The 21,930-nt window shown below is 54.1% G+C and overlaps 1 protein-coding gene across 1 annotated transcript in view; it reads left to right on the plus strand.

Moving 5' to 3' along the window:
- Positions 1-21,930, plus strand: part of MYO15B (myosin XVB) — an 80,477-nt gene that overhangs the window by 39,752 nt on the left and 18,795 nt on the right. The window contains exons 27-51 of the mRNA XM_067547779.1: positions 2,853-3,088; positions 3,185-3,363; positions 4,235-4,307; positions 5,707-5,904; positions 5,994-6,091; positions 6,284-6,381; positions 6,627-6,714; positions 8,353-8,466; positions 9,107-9,198; positions 9,951-10,187; positions 11,225-11,321; positions 11,765-11,881; positions 12,689-12,875; positions 12,998-13,088; positions 13,895-14,117; positions 16,071-16,189; positions 17,038-17,097; positions 17,333-17,408; positions 18,399-18,517; positions 19,079-19,197; positions 19,782-19,923; positions 20,049-20,160; positions 20,802-20,977; positions 21,495-21,598; positions 21,731-21,791. Coding sequence (XP_067403880.1) covers positions 2,853-3,088; positions 3,185-3,363; positions 4,235-4,307; positions 5,707-5,904; positions 5,994-6,091; positions 6,284-6,381; positions 6,627-6,714; positions 8,353-8,466; positions 9,107-9,198; positions 9,951-10,187; positions 11,225-11,321; positions 11,765-11,881; positions 12,689-12,875; positions 12,998-13,088; positions 13,895-14,117; positions 16,071-16,189; positions 17,038-17,097; positions 17,333-17,408; positions 18,399-18,517; positions 19,079-19,197; positions 19,782-19,923; positions 20,049-20,160; positions 20,802-20,977; positions 21,495-21,598; positions 21,731-21,791 — 3,216 coding nt within the window. The remainder of the gene's footprint in view (positions 1-2,852; positions 3,089-3,184; positions 3,364-4,234; positions 4,308-5,706; positions 5,905-5,993; positions 6,092-6,283; positions 6,382-6,626; positions 6,715-8,352; positions 8,467-9,106; positions 9,199-9,950; positions 10,188-11,224; positions 11,322-11,764; positions 11,882-12,688; positions 12,876-12,997; positions 13,089-13,894; positions 14,118-16,070; positions 16,190-17,037; positions 17,098-17,332; positions 17,409-18,398; positions 18,518-19,078; positions 19,198-19,781; positions 19,924-20,048; positions 20,161-20,801; positions 20,978-21,494; positions 21,599-21,730; positions 21,792-21,930) is intronic.

The raw sequence follows: 21,930 nt of genomic DNA on the forward strand, positions 1-21,930 counted from the left end.
ACTTTAAATTGTATGATGTGAGATGATGTTGTAGGGTAAGTGTTAAGTGAAATCGTCTGTTGGGGAATGTTTTTGGACGGAGATCAAAAGCACATACGCTGCTCGGGGAACAGAGTCACAGAGGCTTGGGCTCCCGGATGGAAGCTCCCCCGGGCTGTGTGTTTGGGAGTTCTGCAATTGAAGGGTCGTGGGGGGCCAGCTCTGGAGGGGAGAGGGAGCAGGATCACAGAGGGAACTGGAAAGGGTTGCTGAATGCTGTTGTGATGTTTGTTATGGTTAAATAAAAGGTGAGTGGTTTTTTAAAGCCAGTGGAATGCAGGGGCGGGGGGGGGGGAGGTGAAGAGGTCTGTAGGGCCCTTGAAATAGTTCGGAAAAACAGCTAGGATCACCGGATTGTATCTAAAGGCAAGTGTCCTGAGAGGAAGCTTCAAGGGGTAGAAGGGCTGTACTAGCGACCCAGAGACACCGGCTAGAACAAGGTGTGTGCCAAGGGAAGGGCAGGTTGTGACGCCCTGGTTAACTCTGCAGTGAAAACATAACCTAAAGTGCAAAAGATCTGCACCTCTGGCAGCGCAGGGGTTGAGAGAGGCTTATTTCCTGGGCAGGAACTCTTTGAAGAAGGGGTTAAGTCAGTATCTTGGTGCCTTTAAATAACTAAGTGTCCTGGGGTGTGGTGCTGTTGCTGCCCGAAGTCTACACTGTGTGTCATGGGGCCAGAGACTGTCTTATTTCAGCCCCCCGTAGGTGTGGGATGATCTAGCAATGATATTCCGCACTCTTCTAGCACCTTTCCTCCTCGGAGCGCACAGCCCTGAGCAAAGAACAGGTCGGGCCCTGGAGGGACTGGTGCTGTTATCCCCTAAAGCTCCATAAACGGAGGCACAGAACGTGTAAGAATCTAAGCTCTGCCCCAGTGAAATCAGTGGGAGTTTTGCCACTGCCTTTAAAGTGAGCAGCACTGGGCCTCAAATGACTTGCCTGAAGTCTCCGTCTCAGAGCCAGGAAGAGAAGAACCTGGGAATCCAGACACCTAGTCCCCTGCTCTAACCATTAGGCAACACTGTGACACAGGGTCCCCCCACACACCTGGGCAAATTACCCAGTCCATGGAAAAACCTCTACATCCTCTGCCAAACAGCAGCCCGCATTGTCTGTTGACTGTGTGAGAGGGAGAGGCACTCTGCCTATGTCTACACAGCAACCAGAGACCCATGGCAACTGGACACATGCAGGGTGGGAGGTCTCAGAGCTCCAGCTCCACACAGCAGTGAAACAGCCCCACCCATAGTGAGTCAGCTGGCCTGAGCCAGACAGGGGTTTGTCTTAGCTGTGTAGACATGGTCTGTGAGGTAGAATGGACTGGAATGCTCTGTGGCAAACCTTACTTCACTTTTGTAAATGTCTATACTAATACTTATGTCTAAAAGTGTTGTATGGGGCTAACTTTATAGATCTGATGTAACGAGTGAGAATGAAAAAAAAAAACCACTGGGAAGGGGTGGAGAAAGGAGTTGGAGTTACAGCAATACAATCATGCAGTGACTCAGTGTGGGCAAGTGTACACCTGGATGGCTCTAAGTTTAATGAGACTTTGAGCATGGCTGCTGTTCTTTTCCATTATGTTGCATTTTGCAGCATTTGTGGCTTCCCCTCAGCTGGTTTATTGTGTGACTGAGTCTTTGATTTGCATTTTTTAAAATATAATCTTATGGTCCATGCTGAAACTGCAGAGCCGTGTCTTAACCTGTGTTCTGCTGGCTTTGTGAGGACATTGTCTGTTTTACTATGTTATGCGGGTGTCTTTGGCAGCAAATCTATATAGTACGTGGACAGGAGTAGAGATTTTTGTTTAAAGAAGGGATTCAGCCTCTGTGTTATGTGTGGAAAAATACAGCATATCTTCTCCAAAATTACAGCGCTTCCTCTTTCAGTACAAAATGGATGTTCTGAGAATTTACAAGTAAATCTGTTGATGACTTTAGGAATTCAGTTTAATTAAAAAATGGCCCTTTGAGAAGTTTAGCACCCAAAGTCAGAATTTCCTTTTGTCCCCAAAGATCTCACCAACAGAACAGCACAGACTCTTCAAACTTCAAACCAGGATAGTTAAAATAATGGGGGAAAAGGATAACTAGCTCTTAAAAATATATAATCTATGTAGCATATTTCAGTGAGTTGTAGCTATACGGGAAGTTTGAAGAGTCTCTTCTGTTACTGAGAACACTGGGGACAAAAGAGTCGCAGCCTGGGTGCTAAATTTTTTTTTAAAGGGCCCATTTTAGAATAATTTTAATTCCTAAACTAATTCACAGATTTACTTGTGTATTCTCAGAAAATTCATTCTGTAGTCAAAGAGGAAGCACTGTAATTGTGCGATGTTTTTCATGCTCCGCTTTAAGTGCAATAATCAGCTCAGGCTTAACTGGAGTTTCTGCTAATACCTCCATAATCCTTAGCATTTTTCAGTATATAAATCTCAGAGCTCTTCACAAAGACTAGATGAACATAATTTCCTTCATTGTACAGACAGGTAAACTGTGGCCCAGAGAGGGAAGGTGACTTGCCCAAGGCCACACAGCAGGTCAGTGGCAGAGTCAGGAATACAGCTCAGGAGTCCGGACTCCCAGTCCGATGCTCTATCCCCATGACATGCTGCCTCCCAAATTCTCCTAAACTTTGGGGGTGCCTGAAGTCTGAACCCCAATTCAGATATGAATTTTGCAGAGGGCTTCTGGGGCTGGTTGAACTTCCCAGTTCAGATGTCTCCAGAGATGTGAGGTAGCTGCAATTGGAGCTTAGTCTGAATGCTGCAGTTTAAGCCCCCTTGCTGTTTTTCATTGCACTTCTTTTAGATCCTGCGGTTCATAGGGGACAAGAACCTCCAGAGCTGGCAGGAAGTGCTTGTGGGTAACTACATTGCCAGCCGAGGGCTCAGCAACCTGGCCCTGCGAAACGAGATTCTGAGTCAGGTGGTGAGCCAGCTGTGGAAGAACCCAGACCCAGAGCAGAGCCAGCGAGGCTGTGCGCTGATAGCTGCTCTGCTGTGTGCATTCGCCCCTTCGCCAGCGCTGGAGAAGCCCTTGCTGAGGTAAGGAAAGGGGCGAGGTGGCTTTTTAAAAAATGATTATCATTGCTGTTTCTGGAGAGGAGCAGTGTGTATTAAAGGCAGCTGCCTGGTTTGCAGGTTCGTGTCAGACCACGGCCTGGAGGGCTACAATGCTGTTTGCCAGCGCAAGATCCTCACGGCAATGCAGCAGACAGAGATGGACCCTGAGGTCTCCCGTGCCCATCCTCCCACCCTGTTGGAGTGGACCGCTAACCAGAGGAGAGGGAAGATGGTGCTGGACGTCTTCACTTATAATGGTATCTAGCTCTTGCCCTCCCCAACTTCGAGCTCCTTCCAGGCCTCTGATTATGCAGGAGTTAGCAAGGGGGCTCAGAAAACCTTTCTCTAGGCTGGAACTGGGCACAAGACTTGTGCTACCGGCTGGTACGACCAGGAAGGCAGCGAGGGTTTGAAACTATGAATGAGCCTGAATTGCTACGTTTGAACCCGTGCCCAATCCCTCCATCCCCGAAGGCAGAGGCTGTTCGGATCCAGGGTCTTGCCTGTTGTAGAGACAGAGGCCGGGTGTTCATCTGGAGCCAGATCCCAAGTTTCAGTTCTTTTGGGTTTTGGTTTGGGCCCCTCTAACCAGGGATGGGCGCCCTGGCTGGTGGCAGCCATCACTCACCACTCTTGCTTCAGTTTGAACAAAATCTCCCTCTTAGCCTGATTCCCTTTACTCTACATCTTCCAGCATAAGCCACTTTCCCCACTGCTTGCTGGTGAGCCGAACCTCCATGCCCTGCTTGTTCCCCTCCCCCAAAACGTTTCCAATGCACTTAATTTGAAATGCAGCATGTGCTTGGCACCTCTGCAAACAAGGCTCCAGGTGTCTCAAGCTGGGCTCCTGCAGGGAACGGCCCCGGGCACCTGGCTATCGATTAAAGGTCCCAGATGTGGTAACCATCCAGAATGCCCTGGCATTGTGAAGCACACAATAATTACAGAGCTGCCATGTGCTAGTCCAGAGAGGGTCCCAGGAGACTGCTCTACCTGCTCTCTGCCCCTCTGGGTCTCCTTGGGAGCCCATGCATGAGATCCTGCAGCAGGGCTCACCGCACGTCCCCGTCTCGTGCTGTTTTTGGTTCTGTGGAAGGCTCTGTGCTGACTGTCTCTTTCCTGGGCTAGAGGAGAGATTCTCTGCTGAAGTAGAGTCCTGGACTACAGGGGAACAGTATACAGGCTGGATCCTGAGTTCAAGGTACAGTCCAAGCGTGGAAGAGGTCTATTGCTTGCATGAGAGAGTGCTATTGTTCTTTGGGCTCACGTTGCGCTGCAGGCCAGGAGTAATACACTCATCCCTGGAATAGTTACATACCCCACCACAACCTGTTTTTTTTTTTCTCCAGTACATGTGCAGGTGATTGTGCTGTTTATACCCTAGTAACACAGGAATTGCTAGACTGCCCCATTTAGTCCAGGATCCCACTTCTGAATGTGGCCAGCACCAGCTGCTTCAGAGGAAGTTGAAAGAAACTTCATAATGGACAATTACAGAGTAACCTGCCCAGAGGGAACAATTCTTCCTGACCCCAGGCATTTAGTGGTTGGCTCCTGCCCTGAAGCATGAGGGTTTGTCCCTTATTTCAGAATAGAATCTGAGACTAACTTGGGCTCTTGAGCCTCTGTGGACTGAGCAATTCTACTCCGAATGGTATAGTAGTTTGGGAAATGATTGGGATTGGATGGAAGGGAAGAGATTGAAAGGTGGCAGGGGAGGGAGGGTGTCAAGGACTCCAGACTATGGAATGGAGCCTCCTATGACTTTCTCTTTTGCATTCCCTTTGGACACTGATGTGCAGATGCAGCCTCCTGTGTGGTGGGGGTGTAGATGATGAAGCAGAAAAGGGTGGTGGTGATGATAATCCCTAGTTTTCATCTATAGATCTCAAAGCGTTTTACAAAGGAGGTGAGTATCATTATCCACGTTTTGCAGACGGGGAAACTGAGGCACTTGGCTGGGAAGTGACTTACACAAGGTCATCCAGCAGGCCACTGGCAGAGCCAGGAATAGAAGCCAGGTCTTCTGAGTCAGAGTTCCATGTTCTATCCACTAGGCCACACTGCCTCTGGGCAGGCCAGCAAGATGGGGCTAGTGGAAACCCTGTCTGGCGGAGCCCAGTGAAGTGCTCTCAAATCAGGAGTAGGAACTGTCTCTCCCCTCAGTGTCTGTCCTAGCTCAAAGCATGGGGAGAGGGAGAACCATTGATCCTGGAGAGAGAAAGGATGGCCACCGGGGGCCTGGGACTTGGCAGATCTGGGTACAGTCCCTGGCTCCGCCACATTCACTGTCTGATTTTGGGCAAATCACTTAATCGCTCTGTGTCTCCCTCTCCCCCTCTGAATGACAGGGATAATGATCGTTTCTCACAGGGGGGCTCTGAGGAGAGAGCCTTATTCTGGGGGATGGTTCGGGTTAGCTGGGGCTGGGTAGATTCTTTTGGGGGGAGGAATAATCAGTCTGGACTAGAAAAGGCTGGTGCTAGGGGAAAGGAAATTCAACAATTCTTCTTACCGTTTCTCCCTCCCTTCCCCTATTGCCCTGGTGTTCCTCTGTGCTGACTCGGCCATCCTCTTCCTCTCCGTCTCCCCGTTCTCAGGGGCTTAGATAAGGACCCTCGCGGATGGTCCGTCTCCCTGCTCAGAGGTGAGGTGTGGCAGGACCTGCCCGGCTGTGACTTCGTGCTTGATCTCATTGGGGAGATGGAGAAGGCCGGCAGCCCTTCCATGTGCTCGTCTGACTATCCCATCACGCCCAAGTGGGATGAGAGTCTGTCCCAGGGTGCCTCTCCGGATATGTGAGTGCCCCTCATCGCCTTCCGAGCCTTTATCCCCCCACTCCCAGCACTTTGTGCTTTTCTCAACTCATTGTCTTTCTCTCTGACAGGATGGACTGGGACATCCCTCCTGCGCCGAGCATTCAAGCTCCATCTCTCCCTCCGCCCTGCCTGCCTCCGTCCTTCGACGCCGAAAGCACCTACTCAGGTGAGCTGCTCCCTGGGAGCAAGGCTGGCGCGCGGAGGAGTCACGAATTAGACCCCAGCGCGCAGGCGGCCAAAGTCAGCAGCATTCAGGGAGGTGGCGGGGGGGGGATTTATATTCAGTTTAATGAGACTGGGGAAGGGAAAGGGGGCTACTCCACACCTAACTGGTGACTGGACCCTTGTTTGCTCCCAGGGGCAGGAGCCCGAGGCGTCCCGAAGTCCCACAGAGGCCTAGAGCACTATGTGGATGATCTCTTTGACCCAGTGCTACATCAAGGGTCCAGAACGCCAGTAAGTCTCATGCTGCTTCCTCTCCTCTGTCTGTCTGCAGCCATCTTTCCTTCCCTCTCTCCCTCCATCAATCTGCCCACCCACCTGCCTGTATTTTCCTTCCCTGGAGTTCAGATCGGTGTGATGGGGAGATGTGATCCCAGCATGCCGGCATGCGGCTGTCTGTCCTGCTGCATGCTCTGTCTGTCCATCTACCCCACCGTCTGCCCTGGTGAGCTGTGTGTAACGCTGGGCTCTCTCTGTAGGATATGGAGAGTGGATGGAGCCTGACTGGACGCATGAAAGGAGGTGGAAAGATTGGACCCACCCAGCAAGGAGCCTTTCCTTCTGCAGGTCAGCAGGGGAGGATCGAGCATGCTGGGTCAGCACATGTGGAAAGGTTGTGGCCGGGACTGCTGCTGGGCCGCGGGGGTGTGAGCTAGGGTGGGCCTAGGACAAAGTGAGGCCATGTGCTCGACTGATTCTCAGTGTGTTCTGGACTGGGTCAACGCCTGCCTTGGGAGACTGCAACGCTCTGGGGATTTGCCATGGAGGCTTCTGTGTAGAAGGTGCCACCCTGCTCCTCTCCCAGAGCCAGATTGGCCCAGGACCCTCCACCATCCAGTTGCTGCACTGAATGTCTCCTCCTGCCAGGAGTCCGACACCTTTCTCCATGCTGAACCTGGAGATGGCTCATCCCTCCCACACCCCAACCCTTTCCTGGGCATCCGTGTCCATGCCACATCAGTGGTGACTCAGGCCCACCTTTACGCTCCTTAGCCCTTCCCATTGCAATAGAAGGTCCCAATGGGCTTTGCGTGGAGCGTTTTCATCTTTTTTTATTGCTTCCTCACAGCTTTCCCCGTCATCCCTAGATATTCAGTGGGTTAGTAAGTCTGAACCATCTGTAGGTTCTCGCTCTTCATTTGGGTTCTCTCTCTCTCATTTTTCCCCCTTGCCTGTTGGTTTGGAGTACGGGTCAGATTCAGTTATATCTCAGCAGGGCATGGCCAAGTGGAGGCATATTTATGATGATTAGAACTTGTGGGCCATGGGAACTCCTGTGGCTGTTGCAACACACGGGATGTGGACATACGGATGTTTTAATGACTATTACAAGTCTGTGAGATGGAGACATGGGGGGTATCAGTGGCTATTGCAGATCTTTGGGGCATGGCCGTGGGACACATTTGTAGCTATTAGGATTCACAGATGCGTGGCCAATTGCCAGACGTGGCTATTTAACGGATCAATGAAACGTGGGATCTCTCTTGTGGTGGTTATCAATGGGTTGGAATGTGGCTATGGGGCAGGACTATAAAGCTTTGTGGCTTTACAGAAGGGTTTGAAACCCTCTCGTTCTCTGCTAGCCATGACCACGGCCTGGATGCCAGTAGGGCTACCAGCTTTGTGCACCACAGACTTCCCGTTTCATGGCCTGGTGCACAGCAGAGGCTCAGTCCAGGAGAGGGAGGAGACCATTTTTTCCCAGTGTCCAGTGCAGAAGCTCCGTTCTGTCTCTGCCTTAGGCTGTTTGTCAATCTGGCCATGTTGGCCTCAGGAGCGGGGACCTATCAATGCTCTGGACATGCTCTCTGGACCTGCCTTTGCCCATCAGTTGAAGACATTCGCCCTTGCAAACACAAGTCCTGCACATGTGGCTTCTTGGGATCAGTAGTTTCCTCGCTGGGCTGGGACGAGGGGTGCAGAGGTGGTTGGGAGGGGAGCAGAGTCCAGAGCACGTTGAGTGAGGGTCAGTGTGTGTTAATCGGCCAGGCGTCCCCCTCCCACTTGGCCAGTTCTCCTGCCCGTTTCCTCCTTCCTGAGTGTTGCTGTGTAGTCTGCTGGGTGTGACGGGAAGCCCATCATGTTACTGTACTCTGTACCCACTGGCGTCAGCGGCGGCAGGTCTGCATGGGGTGTGGCCCGGGGCTGGGAAGGGCTTTCGTCCTTGGGAGTCACTGAGAGTGACTGTCACCCTTTCCCACCTAGGCTACCCTGGAATGATGCAAGTGCCAGCTTACCAGCCCATGCCAATGATGGGTGGAATGATGCCAGCGCCTATGCCGATGATGCCAGGTGTAGGCGGGTTTGCACCCATACCAGGTAACAAAACGGAAAAATAACCCAGTAAATAAAAAGGGTGATGCAATATTTGGAACAACAGGGGGGGTGGGTGTTGAGTGGGTGACTACCATTGACTCGGGACCTCTTCTTATTAGACGAGATGACCCTTTGCAGTTCCCTTCTAACCCTACAACTTGACAGCACAAATGACACATACAGGAATTGCAGCAACTCTCCCCCCCCCGCCCCCCCCCCCTGCTGAAATGCAGCCACCTCTGTGTTGGAGCAGGGCTATTCAACAGCCACACAACAGTTTAGAGTGGGAAGTGGAAAATAAGGACTGTATCCAATTGAAAGTGCAGGAGGGGCTTAGGGAGGGAGGCAGAGTCTAGTCTCCCACCCTGGACTGGGCCAGGACACACTCTTGTTAGATTGGAGTGTTTGGAGTTGGGCGAGCCAAGAGGTGTACTGCTGGCATGGGCTCGGTTCTGCCACGTGCCCCTTGTGCTGCTCAGGCTGTGATTTCCATTTGCCCCTGCATTAGACACACCACCTGTACCGTGGTCACTTCTGTGTCCCCAGCCTGATGCGCCGGGAACCCTAGTGGGCACTCGCTCACCCCACCAAGGGGGTAGTTGCATTTGCCTTGTGATTCTTTATCATCTCATGTCTCTCTCAGCTATGGTTGCACCCCAGCCGGTGGTCCCAGCTGTGGATCCCAATCAGTTCGCAGCACAACAAGCCTTTATCAACCAGCAAGCCCTGCTCATGGTGAGTGGAAGGGCATGTGGGGAGGAGAAGGAGAGAGCAAATCTCTCTGAGGAGAGAAAGCACCAGAGTAAATGCACTAAGAGGGCTAAGTTCCATTCCCTTTCTCACCGAACCCAGTCTAGCTTGTCCCTGACGTGCTGCATTTCTCTGCCATGTGTATCTGAGGGTATTAACTGGGGTGCGTGTGTGCATGTGCACAGGTGTGTGCAAGGATTTGGTCACTTAAGACTGTGACATGGGGGAACCCTTATCCTCATTGTGCAGAAGGGGAAACTGAGGCACACAGATGGAAAGTGACTTGCCCAAGGCCACTTTGTGGGTGAGTGGCAGAGCCGGGAATAGACCACAGGAATCCCAGCTCTAAGCACTAGACCAAAAGCCCACGGCAGCTAAGCAGAGAGTCACTGGAGATACAAATCCTGCAGCACTTCTTTCTGTCTGACCCTAGTATATTAACTCAGTAGCCTAGAACCTGACCATACGTTAGCCCTCTCTGATGGAACAACCTTATCACTTAGAGCATTGCATGGACGCAGAGTGGGGATCGAGGGTTCCTTGACTATGCCTGCTTGGGCAGTAGTGGATCTGGGCCTGCCTTGGCATAACGTTGGGCAACCCCAAAAGGTTATGTTAATGGGCCTGTGTAGGAGATGAGCAGTTCTGTGCCTACTGGGGGAAGAATGGGGCTGGCTTACCCAGGCTCTGGTGTGTGGGTGCACAGAAGTCATGGAGACTTGGATTTCTTCTTCCAGGCTCAGCAGATGACCCTTCAGGCCATGACAATTTCCCAGCAGCAGCAGCGGCAGCAGCGGCAGCAGCGGCAGCCATCTCCTGAGCCCCCGAGGCCAAGACAAACCTTGACACCACTGCCAGCTCCTGCTCCAGCTCCAGCCGCAGCCCCAGCTCCTAAACCAAAGAGAACCAATAAGAGCAAGAATGCTGCACCGCCAGCAGAGACACAAGAGCCCGTGGCTGACCCTGCAGAACCGGTACCAGCGAGCTGGGTTTCCGTGTGACCGTGTTCCTGCTCCTCCAGCAGCCTGGTGGAGGGCAAGGTGGTAGAGAACCGTGCTCGGCGAGTTGGATGCAGCCACCAGGCTGAGTCCTGTCTGACGGCATTCGCTGAGGATTAAAGATACAGGGCCCAATGCTGGCCCCACTGAAATCCATGAGGGTTTTGCCACTGACTTCAATGACACTGCAGTGCTCGCCAGTTCATTCCCGTCTGGGCCTGAGGCTCTTGCAAACATGCAGTTTCACTGACGCCCGTGTCAAAAGTCTCCATGCGCAAGCCACGTCTGCGACCCAGGGACTACGCTGACATAGCGATGGCACCCTCGCCAGGCTGGCATAACGCTGTTGTGTAGACGCAGCCTACGCTGATGGACAGGGATTTTCTGTCGCCATAGCAACGCAACTTACCCGAGTGACAGTAGCTATGTTGACAGAAGCATTCTTCTGCTGACCTAGCTGCATCTACGCTGGGAGTTAGGCCAGCATAGCTACAGCGCTTGGCGGTGGTGGGTTTTTCACACCTCTGAGAGACGAACTTAGGTTGACCTGAGTTTTAAGTGTGGACCAGGCCTGAGTCTCTTACCTTGTCCTTCAGTTACCTGCCCTGGGGGTGGGGACAGGGGCTTCACTCTCCTTCATGCCTCCATCCTTTCATCTGGGCTCAGGTTAGGGTTCCGTAGGGACGTGGGGGAGCTGGATCTCCCTTAGGGAGGGTGTGTGAGTGCAGATCAGCGGGAATTATTGTCTATTTCATGTAGCGCTGGCCACACACTTGACACAAACACTTTGAAAAGGGCCCCACTCCTGGATCAATCTGAACACTCCCGGATTTGGGAGAAGTTCTGGGTCCCAACTGGAATCTGAACTGCACAGCTGGGCCCCAACTCTGTGTAAGAGAGATAGGGAGGCACTAAGGGGCTTACATGGTCAGACGGGACAGGTGTAAACGCCCCATGCCGCACTCATATGCCCACCTGGAGTCCTAACTAGGCTTGTTGGGTGTGTGTTGCAGATCCACGTCTACCTGGAAGAGCAGCTGACAGACAGTGATGAAGAGTCAGACCCCCGATCTTCCTTCCAGCAGAAGATGGAGTACTTCCAGAGAATGGGTGAGTCGCGACCTGACTGTAAATTTCACCCCAACGGGACCCAGCCTCCCCTTGCTTTAGCAGCTGCGCTCTGTTTCCATCGCTCCGTGAGCCAGTCTGCTCCTGAGGCAGCTCTCGAAGCAGCCGTGGGAAGCCCCAGGACGGGAGTTGGACACGCAGAACTCATTGTGAGTTCTCTGTGAACCAGGGCAGAGCCTGGCTCAGGATGGGCTGGGTTCTGGTTCTGAGCAGGAGGTCGCAGGTTTCCTGGAGTCTCCTGTTGGGTTTGGGAGTGTGTTTGACTCACGGGGGGAACACGTGACCCCCAGATGGAGCGAATGATGCTTTAGCACAGACCTCTGCCTGCTCCAGCAGCAGGGTGGAAAGCATATGGCCTGGCGCTGCCAGGGCCAGAAAGACATTGTCTGCTCTGTGCTTACCCCCGGGCCTTCCTCTCCATGCAGGGGAGCAAAAGATCCTGCTGAAGAAAGTCAAGGCCCCTTCAAAGAACTTGACCCCTCCAGGAAATCCCCAGCAAGAGGAGAAGGAGCGAGAGAGGCCCAGGCCAGAACCAGAGACAGGTGAGGCAGTATGCCGAGGAGAGCGTGAGACGCCGGCAGGTGGAGAGCTCTCCCAATGCAGGGCCAGGTCCTAAGGGGGCTGAGTGCCTGCCCAGGACCCTGCCCCCATGGACTCCAAGTTCTAGACTGAGTCTGAGGATCCTACTCCTCCTTGCAGCGCATGGAGCAGCAGTAAGGCCCTTGGAATTGTGCGCTAGCACAGGGTGAGCCCCCGCGCTCCGTGGCTGGGGCAGGGGGTGCAGATGCCAGAAATCCTGCTCTCCCCACATTCTAGTTCAGTGGAAACGCGCTGGTCCCGCTGCACCTGGGGCCTCCTGCAGCTGCTGGTGACGGGGTAAGAGGTGGCTCGTGAAAGGGCTAGGTCCTGGCAGCCATTGTTCTGACCTAGGAGACCTGAACGGGGAGGGGTCTCTCTCTTTAGAGCTCATGGGTACTGCTCCTCAGCCGGCCACTGAGCAACACGCAAATGCTCCTACCTCCTCCCCCCGTCAGGCCCTCCCTGCCCCTCTCTGGCTTTCAACAGGCTTCCCCCTGTGGCTCTCCCTGCCTGCAGGGACAGAACCCATCCTTGACCTCCTGCACAGCCGTGCACTATTCAGCCTCTTGCAGTCCAGGCCTGGCAGGAAGCAGCAGATTAGAGGGGACAAGGCTTTGGGCTTTGGGGAGGGAGTGTAGCTGGGAAAGCGTGATGGAGCCAAGGGCCCTGGAGCCTCTAGGGGAACAGGAGGCAGCCTTCAGTGGAGGGGTGGAGGTTTCTCTTTTATGCTGCTTGCCAGCTCCATTGGTAAATGCCCTCCTGCCCTGCAGCCCCTGCACCCCCCTCGCCACCTCCCACGCAGAAGCAGAAAGTGAAAGAGAAGAAAGAGAAGGAGCCGCGCCCTAGGGTGGCTGCAGACCCTGCACCAAAGAGAGAGCCCAGCCGGGAGATCCGCAACATCATTAAAATGTACCAGAGCCGGCCAAGCCCGGAGCCGCAGCCCATCGAGCCTGTCAGGTGAGGGGGTGGGGCAGGCAGGGAAGGCGAGGAATCGTGTCACAGGATCTCTGTGTGGTTGCATTGGTGCCAGGCTGCCCCGTGTGGTAAACTGAATGGATTTGTTTCCGCTTGCCCTGCAGGAAGCCGTCCAAGACCTTCCTGAAGAAGATTGACCCCAGGAATGAGGCTCTGGCCAAGCTGGGGATGGCGAGCGATCAGCCCCCAAAATCGGTGAGCACTTCCCATGCCAACCCTGAACCAGCACAGGTGCCGTTATGGCTTCAGCATCCTCTGATCTACTGTCTAGTGGTCAGAGCAGGAGACTGGGAGCCAAGACTCCTGGGTTCCACTCCTGACTGTCACTGACTCACTGTGTAACCTTGGGCAAGTCACCCAGACTTCCTAGCTATACCACTCACTTGATAGGATGGGTTATGGGTCCTAACGCTCATTGGTAAAGCCCCTGGAGATCTTTGGAGGGGAGGGCCATGTGTTCAGGGCTGACCTAGGGACAGACCAGTCTGGGGAGAGCTGCCTGCCTGGCGCTGGGGATCCTGGCAAGGTGATTTCTCTTTTCCACACTACTATCAGGGGCTCCACCCAGAGTACCGGCCTACTGCACATCTGGCTTTAATTAACGCCTGTCTGTGTGTAACCTGGGTCATGTGGGTCCTGCCACAGGGCCTGGGAAGCTGCTCCCTGAGAACATCCTACCCCTGAGCCCACGGAGGCGGCATGTCCGTATCTAAGGGCTAGTCTACACTTCAAACTTGCAGTAGCACGGCTGGATCGGTGCAGCTGTGCCGCTGTAAGAGCGCTTGTGTAGCCGTGTAACGTGGGCGGGAGAGAGCTCTCCCGCTGACATGCTAAAACCACCTAAACGAGCGGCGTAGCTCTGGTGGCAGGAGAGCATCTGCTCATGCTGGTAAAACTTATGTTGCTGCGGGCGGGGTTTCACATCCCCGAGCGACAAAAGTGTTGCCGTCATAAGTGCTAGTGTAGACCGGGCCTAAAATGTTTTCTCTTCCCGCTCCCAGCCATCTCCGGAGAAGAGCCCCAAAGGGCTTCCGCTCCCTCCGACAGGGAAGAAGGGCCAGCCTACCTCCTCCATCCGGGAAAAGCAACTGCCTCTCATGCACCTCTTTGGCCAGCAACCAACCTCTCCCCCTGCTTCCCCCATCCCTCCTCCTCCCCCTCCCCCAACCCTGTCCCCATCCTTCCAGTCTGCTGACCAAGCCAGGCAGCAATCTGAGCTGAAAGGTGAGTGGGGGCCCTTCCCACCCATCGGGTGTGCGGGTGAGCGTGGTGGATCTCAGCCTAGTTTCCGGTGGTCTCGTGGCCACGTTCTAATTGGTCCCCTGCTGTCAGCTGACAGGCCAAGGACTGATTGACTGGGCCATGGGACCTGATCTAGCTTCTGTACCACAGCGCTGGCCCTTCAGCTCTGATGGAGGCATCATGTCAGGGAATCTCCTGCTGCTGCTGCTGCTGCGGGGGGAAATGAGGGCGTCACCATCCAGCACTGTCAGCTGGGCTGTGGGCCCCTTTTGGCCGGCACTTAATTGGCTTCACAGTGCAATGGAATGCAAGAGGGTAGAAACGTCAGAGGGGCTGGGCGCTGGGCGGATCTTAAACTGCAGCAACGAAAGCCAAGGACCTTTGGGCTGAAGCTCTGCCAAAGTCCAGCCAAGTTTCAGTATGAGACCCTTTATCAAAGCTGCAGTTGAAGTGATGGACTTTGGAATGATGAGGAATGCGAAGGACATGATCCTGCCTTTCAAAGCCCTCCTGAGGGGCTGGGCTCCTTCTGCATCACAGCTCACCACAAAGCCCTCCGAGACGTCCACTGCAGTGTCTGAGGGGCAAGATGTTGTGGTTAGAGGACAGGCTCTTTTCCTGGCTCTGCGTTTAGGCCTGGTCTGCACTTAAAACTTAGGTTGACAAAGCTACAAAGCTCTGGGGTGTGAAAAATCCACACTGCTGAGCACCGTAGCTATGCTGACCTAGCCCTGGCATGGACACAGATTAGATGGAAGAATGTTTCCGTCGGCCTAGCTACAGATGCTCAGGGAGGTATTGTTCCAACAGCGACGGAAAAACCCCTTCTACCCCTGCAGGCTCCATCTGTGCTGCGGCACTGCAGTGGCATAGCTACGGTGCCATAGCTGTGCCACTGTAGTCCCCATAGTGTAGACATGATCTTGTTTGCTGTGTGGACTCTTCTGTCAGTCTATAAAATGGGGCTGATCCTTACCTCGGAGTAATGGGAGGAGTTGGGATGCTCCCATTAATTTGGATGGGTGTTTTGCCTTTGATTTCAGGAGCAAGACGGAGCGCTTATTCATAAATATTCATCAAGTGCTTTGGGATCCTGGAACGGGGATGGGGGTCAGAGTGCTAATGATGTGCAAAGCACTATTATTACTGTGAATAAACACTCCATTTGTATTGAAAGACTTATAGAACACCCCCCCACACACATCTTCTTGCTTGGCAATTATCCTGGAACAGCCTGCTGGGGCAGGAATTGCTCTCTTGTGGAAGACTGCCCCTCCTGCTCTTCCACCCATTTTAAAAACGCAAGGGTTTAGGCAGGTCCAGGCAAACCAAGCAATTTGATTTGGCTGAAAATGTCTAAGTGAATTATAATGTGAGTCTTAACATTGGGATAGCTTCAGTCTGTGGGCCACCTCTGAACTCTGAGGTGTCCGAGTTGAGACCACTCGGATATAAACATACATAATTTTAAAACTGCCCAGCTGATTGCCTTCTAACTCAGCTTGTTTAGTCGATCTCTTGGAGAATTAAAAATCAAGCCAGGCATGCGGACTCTACGTGCCATCCTGGTAATGTGCTGTCTGTAAGATTGTGTAAGAGTTTCTATTAGATCATTGACAAACAATCATTGGATAATAGCATAACGTGAGGCCATATTTCAGTGTGTACCATCTGGAACTTCGTATTACCTCACTCAAGTTCCTCATTTCTCCACCTGGAGCGGACTTTGCATATGTAATAGGGTGGATAAATGTTGACATGCCTTTCCCCGTTTTGGTCACATGTTTAACGAGCACAAGCCTGTCAATGATTTTAGAAAACATAGACTTTGAGACAAGGCAGCCCTGCCCTCCTGTCCTGGTGAGTCTTTGGCTGGGGATACAACATTCCCATGGCACCCCAGAGCTCCCCTAACTGCCCGTCCCTCCCATCCAGGCTCTGCACGGACATTGGCAGAAGAAGAGGCCAGCATCAAGACCCAGCTCTACAAGTTCACGGCCAGTGTCAGCTTCTCGTATGCCAGCACACCCTGGAAAATCTTCCTACGCAAAGAGGTCTGGCCTGTCGCCTGGGGGCACTCATTGTGAGGGTGCATGCCAGCTGCAACTTTGTGGAGGGGAGGGGTACAGTCACCCTCCCCCCCCCAGGTCTGCAGCTGTAGGGAAGCCTGGCTTTGCCTTGTGCTCCATCTGTGCTGGAGATAGTACAAAGCCAGCTGCAGTGGCATGCCCTGCTGGAGGGAAGCAGTTCGACCCAATGGGTAGGGAGAGCACTGAACTGGGAGTCAGGACCCAGATCCCCTGTTCCCAACTTGCTGTGTGTTCCTGGGCAAATCACTGCCTCGTTCTGTGCCTCAGTTTCACCCCGTGTGGTTGCCCACCTTTGTAAAATGCAAGTGATGGAGGAAAAGCACATAGAATAACGACCTATTTCGGTAAGCTGCCTCTTTCTTCCTGGATCCCAGTCGTCCCACCTGCCATGCAGGGGCCATTTCACTTTGTAACGCGGCATCTCTGGGAAACAGATCCACGCAAGAGGACTGCTGAGCTGCAGGCCGGGCATTGGGATTACCCCAGGCCAGTATCTGAACCCACTCTTCTTCCCAGCCCAAGCCCGCATGGTACCGGGGGGAGCCCATGTGGATTGAGTGATCCGCCAGAGCCCTCTGATTTCTGTCATGTTTGGAAGCTGAGCACACGCTGCCATGGCCAAGCGTCTCCCCTCACTCCACTGCTTTGGTGACTTCGTTTCTCCTCTCGTCTCTTTCCTCAATGCTGCTGTCTCTGTCTCCCATGTAACCTTTTGTCTGGTGGTAGGACAGTTGGATCACGGAACAGTTCCCACGGGAGAGGCTGTTGTTACATGTCTAACATTGGTGGTGTTTTCATTGTGTTTGCTGCAGGTATTTTACCCCAAAGAAAACTTCAGTCACCCTTATTGCTTGAACCTGCTGTGTGAGCAGGTAAGTGTGTGTGTCCCATTCCGTCCTCTCTGTTCACTAGTCTCTCCCAACATGCTGCCTCCTCGTCTTCATCGTTAGGAGGATGTTGGTCCTTCCTCTGTTTCCATCCGCGCCATGTGCCTGCTCTCTCCTCCCTGAATCTCGAGCCGACTCGCAGCTTCAAAGACTCCACCGTGGCTGCGGATGTGTTTGGAGGCCTCTCCAGTGGAATCTCATCTGCTTTTTGTCTCTGCAGATCATGCAAGACACTTATTCTGAGTCCTGCATCCGGATCTCCAAGGAGGAAAGGAGCAAGATGAAAGACTTGTTGGGTAACCGATGGCTCTGTTCTTCACCATTGCAGGGATGCAGAACTCCTAGCAGGAGCTGACTGTCAATGAGAGGGTTACGTGGGTGAACCTGGCAGGGGTGATGCAGAAGTTGTATTGACAGGATGGCTCCACTAGCATTAAGCCTCAGCTTTTCTATAGTACATTTGTATCTGCAAAGCAGCCTGGGAACATTTAACTAATCCTCTTAGCAGCCCTGTGACCCAGAGACATTTTAGCCCCATTGTACAGATGGGGTAAACTGAGGCACAGAGAGGCGCTGTAGAGTTGCCCAAGGCTGCCCCGTGAGTTGGAGGCAGATGCTGATTAGGAGTTTGGCACTTCTGCCCCCATGCTGCACCCACTAACCCCATAGCCTCAGTGGGAGCTTCACAGGGGGGAGCTGGCTTCGTGGGAAAGGGTCACACTGGTCTGTGCTGAATGGGAGTGTCCCTGGCCCAGTGCCCGCCAAGCCACCAGAGGCTGCCTGGTATTTGGGATTGTGCTGGCAGGAAGGGAAGGAGGCTGCAGTGAGCAGCCATATGGGCTGGGTATTACTTTTGAAGAGGGCACGTTCAGACACGGGGGCTTCGTTAGTCAGGAGGCGGCACCAGCAGGCGGCAGGAAGTTAGCTGTGGAGGGAAGAGTCAGGAGAAGTTCTTCCTGTGGGGAAGAAGCGTCACCATGGGGTCCAGTTCCACTGGCCTACACAAGGGTGTTCTGACATTCGGGGCCAGCTTCTCCCCCGCAGAGTCTTGAAGTAGGGCTGCTTGCAGAGCCGAGGACCTGGTGGTCTCGTGGTGGCTTTTGGGGCGTGATGGGCTCCAGCTACAAAATTCACCTCTGGATCCCAATTTTCTGAAGGCCTCAAAGTTGGAGGGCGTTGGTCTGGGCCCCTCTGTAGCTGAGCATAGTCAGCACGGGAGTACATAGCGGAGAGGCTGGACCTCCCTGCCTTTGGTGACGGGGGCCTCTGCTTTCCGCTCCTGGCAGCAGAGTTCCGGGTCGGCAGAGATGCCATCTCCACTCTGGAGGACGGGATAAAGAAGAGGATTGTGGTGGCTGCTCGGGATAACTGGGCCAACTATTTTTCCCGCCTCTTCCCAGTTAAGGTAAGTCTGTCCCCAGAGCAGGGGAATCAAAATCTCAACACCGGCCCAGCTCAACATTTGCCCATGGCCCCTGTCTGTAGAATCAGTAGAACCCAACCCCCATTTCCAACACACCCCACACTGTGAGGTGTTAAAAACCCAGATTCTGCAGCTCTGGCTCAGTTTGAATTCCTTCCCTTCCATCCATCCATCTGTTTCCCCTCTTATGAGCGTTTGTCTCTTTCTCCTTGTGTCTCTGTCCTCCCCTCTCCAATTCTCATCTCTCCCCCTGTGCCCTGGCGCCATGCTCTCACTGCCTATCTCTTTGCCTATTTAGCTCTCACTGACTCCTGCCCCTCGGTCTCTGCCAATCTGCTGTGCCCTTTGCTTGTCAGACTAGTGTAGAAATGTCACCAGAACGCTGCATTCAAGGGCTGGCATGTCTGGCAGCCGAGCACCCTGTCGTCTTTACATATGGCAGTAAAGGTCACCCCAGACACATCCTTTCAGACCGGTCCTGTGCTAAGGTCTCTGCCTGCGGCTTACGGTAAGGGCCCGCCTGTGAGTGGATTTTTCTTTCAGGGGGAAAATGGAAGCGACGTCCAGCTGCTGGGGGTTTCTCACCGGGGACTCCGGCTGCTGAAGATGGCAAAGGCAGCCAGCGTCAGCCCTGAATACCTGAAAATCCTTGGCAGCTACAGGTGAGGGGATGGGCCCAAAGGTGCGTCAGGTGGAGCCAGCTCCAGATTTGCCGGGATGGTTCTTCAAAGGCAGCAGGACGGGTCCCTTGTCTTGCTGTCAGGCAGTTCTGGCTGTGCCAGGCCATCTTGTGCTGGTGACATGTAGAACGTGCTCTGCTGCGTCGGCGTGTGGAGCTCTGTCCCTGGAGGAGACAGACAGGTGATGCCAGCAGAGCATCTCTGTTCAGAAGGACCCTGGCTACACACTGCTCTTTGGAGAGCGTCGCTCAGCCCTTCTGGGGTGATTTTTGTGGGCCGGCCCCGTCAATTTTTTTTTAAGGCTGTTTAGTTTCCTTTCAGCCCCCCCCTCCCTATCCCCGACCGGCCTTGTGTTTTGTTCGCCATGTCTGAGCGCCATCGCCAGGTCTGTTCTCCCAGAGGCAGTAGCACAAGAGGCGGGGATGCTAGTGAAACACTGAACAGCCCTTCTTGCCACTGGTCAGCCCGATGAAAGGAGTGTTGGTGAAGTCTCCATCCCCCATCTGTCCATCCCCGTCCCCCAATCTCCCTGTGCTGGTGACTGGAGCACGCTCTGCGGTTTTCAGCTTTGCAGATGTGCTGTCGGTGGAGCTGAGGGGCAGCAGCAGCCTGGAGTTCTCCCTGAGGAACGAGCAGCTGATCCTGCACACTGCGAAGGCTCGGCAGGTCAGGGCCATGGTGGAGCTCTTCCTCCAGGAGCTGAAGCAGGTGAGGGAGTGGCTGAGGCGCGGCTGTGAGTGTGTGTGGCCCGCGGCCCCGGCAGGGTGATGACTCCTCAGTCAAAGGAACCAGAGTGACAGGCAGCAGCTCCTCACTGTCCCCTTCCCCCACAGGACTCCAACTACGTCATGGCTCTGCGCAGCTATGTCACGGATGATAAGAGCCTCTTGAGCTTCAAGAAGGGTGATCTCATCTGGCTACTGCCCATGGACGGGCTGGAACCAGGTGAGAGCATGGATCTGAGCTGGGCAAGATGGGACTCGGAGCACCTGGGGGTCTGCCATCCCAGACCTGGATCCCAGATGTTCCACCTGCCCTGCCGGGGACATTCCACTGTGTAACACGGCGTTGCTGGGAAACCCAGGCAAGAGCAGGGTTAGGGCTCCCGCAGGGCTGTAGCCTGGGCACCGGGACTGCCCCGGCCTAACATCAGAAGCCGCAGACTCCCACTTCCTCCACCCGGCCCAGCCAATGGGGTACCGGAAGATCCTCTAGTGCCCTTCCAGCATCATCTGCCACCATCTGGAGGGAGCTAAGGGGCTGGGGACTTGCAACGGCCTGGCACGGAATGAGGAGAGTGTCTAGGAGTAGAGCCGTGGAGGAGAGTGTCCTGTCCCACCCCCCAGCGCCCTCCCACCTGGCTCTGCTGCTGACTCATGGAGTGACTCCAGGCAAGACAAGTCCCCGCTCTGTGTCTGTGTCCCCACCCCCAGGGCAAGGACTTTGCCCTGGGGGGCCGTGAGGCTCCGTACAGCCTGTAAAGCCCTTGGAGATGCTTGCCTGGAAGCACAGCCCAGATTTGCTCTTGGCCTGATGCTGTCAAGCTCCTTGGTAGCGACCTGTCCCTCTCTCCACCCATCTGGCAGGCTGGCAGTTCGGCTCCGTTGGTGGCCGCTCTGGCCTCTTCCCCTCCAGCATAGTGCAGCGGGCGGCAGCCCCCGATTACCTCAGCACCCACATGGACAGGCCGGAGAAGCTACAGAAGATGACAAAAAGAGACGGGCTGGAGACGAGTAGGGAGATGGCTGGAGATGGCCGGGAGGTAAGGCCTCCGGCTGGCAAAGCAAGGCACAGGGGACGCAGCCGGGTTCTGGAGTGGCTGGTGGAGGAGGGTCTCCTGAAAGGCAGAGAGAAGCATTCAGGGGGAGGGTCTTGCCAGTGACTGACACCCAGATGGAGGTAAGGATGCACAGGTGAGAGGAAGGATGACCTAGTGGTTAGGGCACCAGCCTAGGACTTGGCAAACCCAGGTGCAGTTCCCTGCTCTGCCACAGACTGCCTGTATGACTTTGGTTGAGTCACTTAGTCTTCCTGCACCTCATGTTACCCTCTGTCCCACGGGGATAACAGCACTCCGGGGTGCTGAGGATAAGTCTGTTCAAGGTGGTGAGGGGCTCAGATACTGTGGTGAGGGGAGCCAGATGAGTACCTTAGATAGATCCCTGGGAGGGAGCGGAGACCCACCTGGGGAAGGGACAAGTGAGAGGGAGACGCTGACTGTTGGTGGAGAGGCCCTTCCTGAGCTAACGTTGGGGTGGGTCTGGTATCTATCCCGTTAGACTTCTGACCTCAGCACAGCCGTGTCATCAGAAATCTCCCCGGACACCCATCACTACACCATGCAGGAATTTGCCACAGCGCACTTCCGGGAGGCCCAGTCTCCGTAAGTAGCCCGGGCCCCTTCTGTCCGTGGACGTGTGGACGTCTGTGTGTGCATGCAAGCGCACGCAGCCCCTGCCTGTGCAGAGCAAGCTGTGAGCATCTCTTGTGCCAAACACATGTCCCTTCTTTCTAGGATGGGATGGAAGGGGATGAGCGCGGAGAGGAACCCAGCTGTCCTGGTCGAGCACACCAAGGTGGGTGTCTGGGTAGGTGGGAAAAGGAGGGTGTGACGCTGGCTGGATTAGAAGGAACATCTATGGTATTATTTAACATCAGTATGTCAAAACTATAATAATTCATGAGATAGGCCATGTCAGGTACCATTGGAAGGGT

Source organism: Emydura macquarii, unplaced genomic scaffold (genome assembly GCF_026122565.2).
Source record: "Emydura macquarii macquarii isolate MOO-44397 ecotype Brisbane River unplaced genomic scaffold, CSIRO-AGI_Emac_v2 contig_1230, whole genome shotgun sequence".
NCBI classification, from domain to species: domain Eukaryota; kingdom Metazoa; phylum Chordata; order Testudines; family Chelidae; genus Emydura; species Emydura macquarii.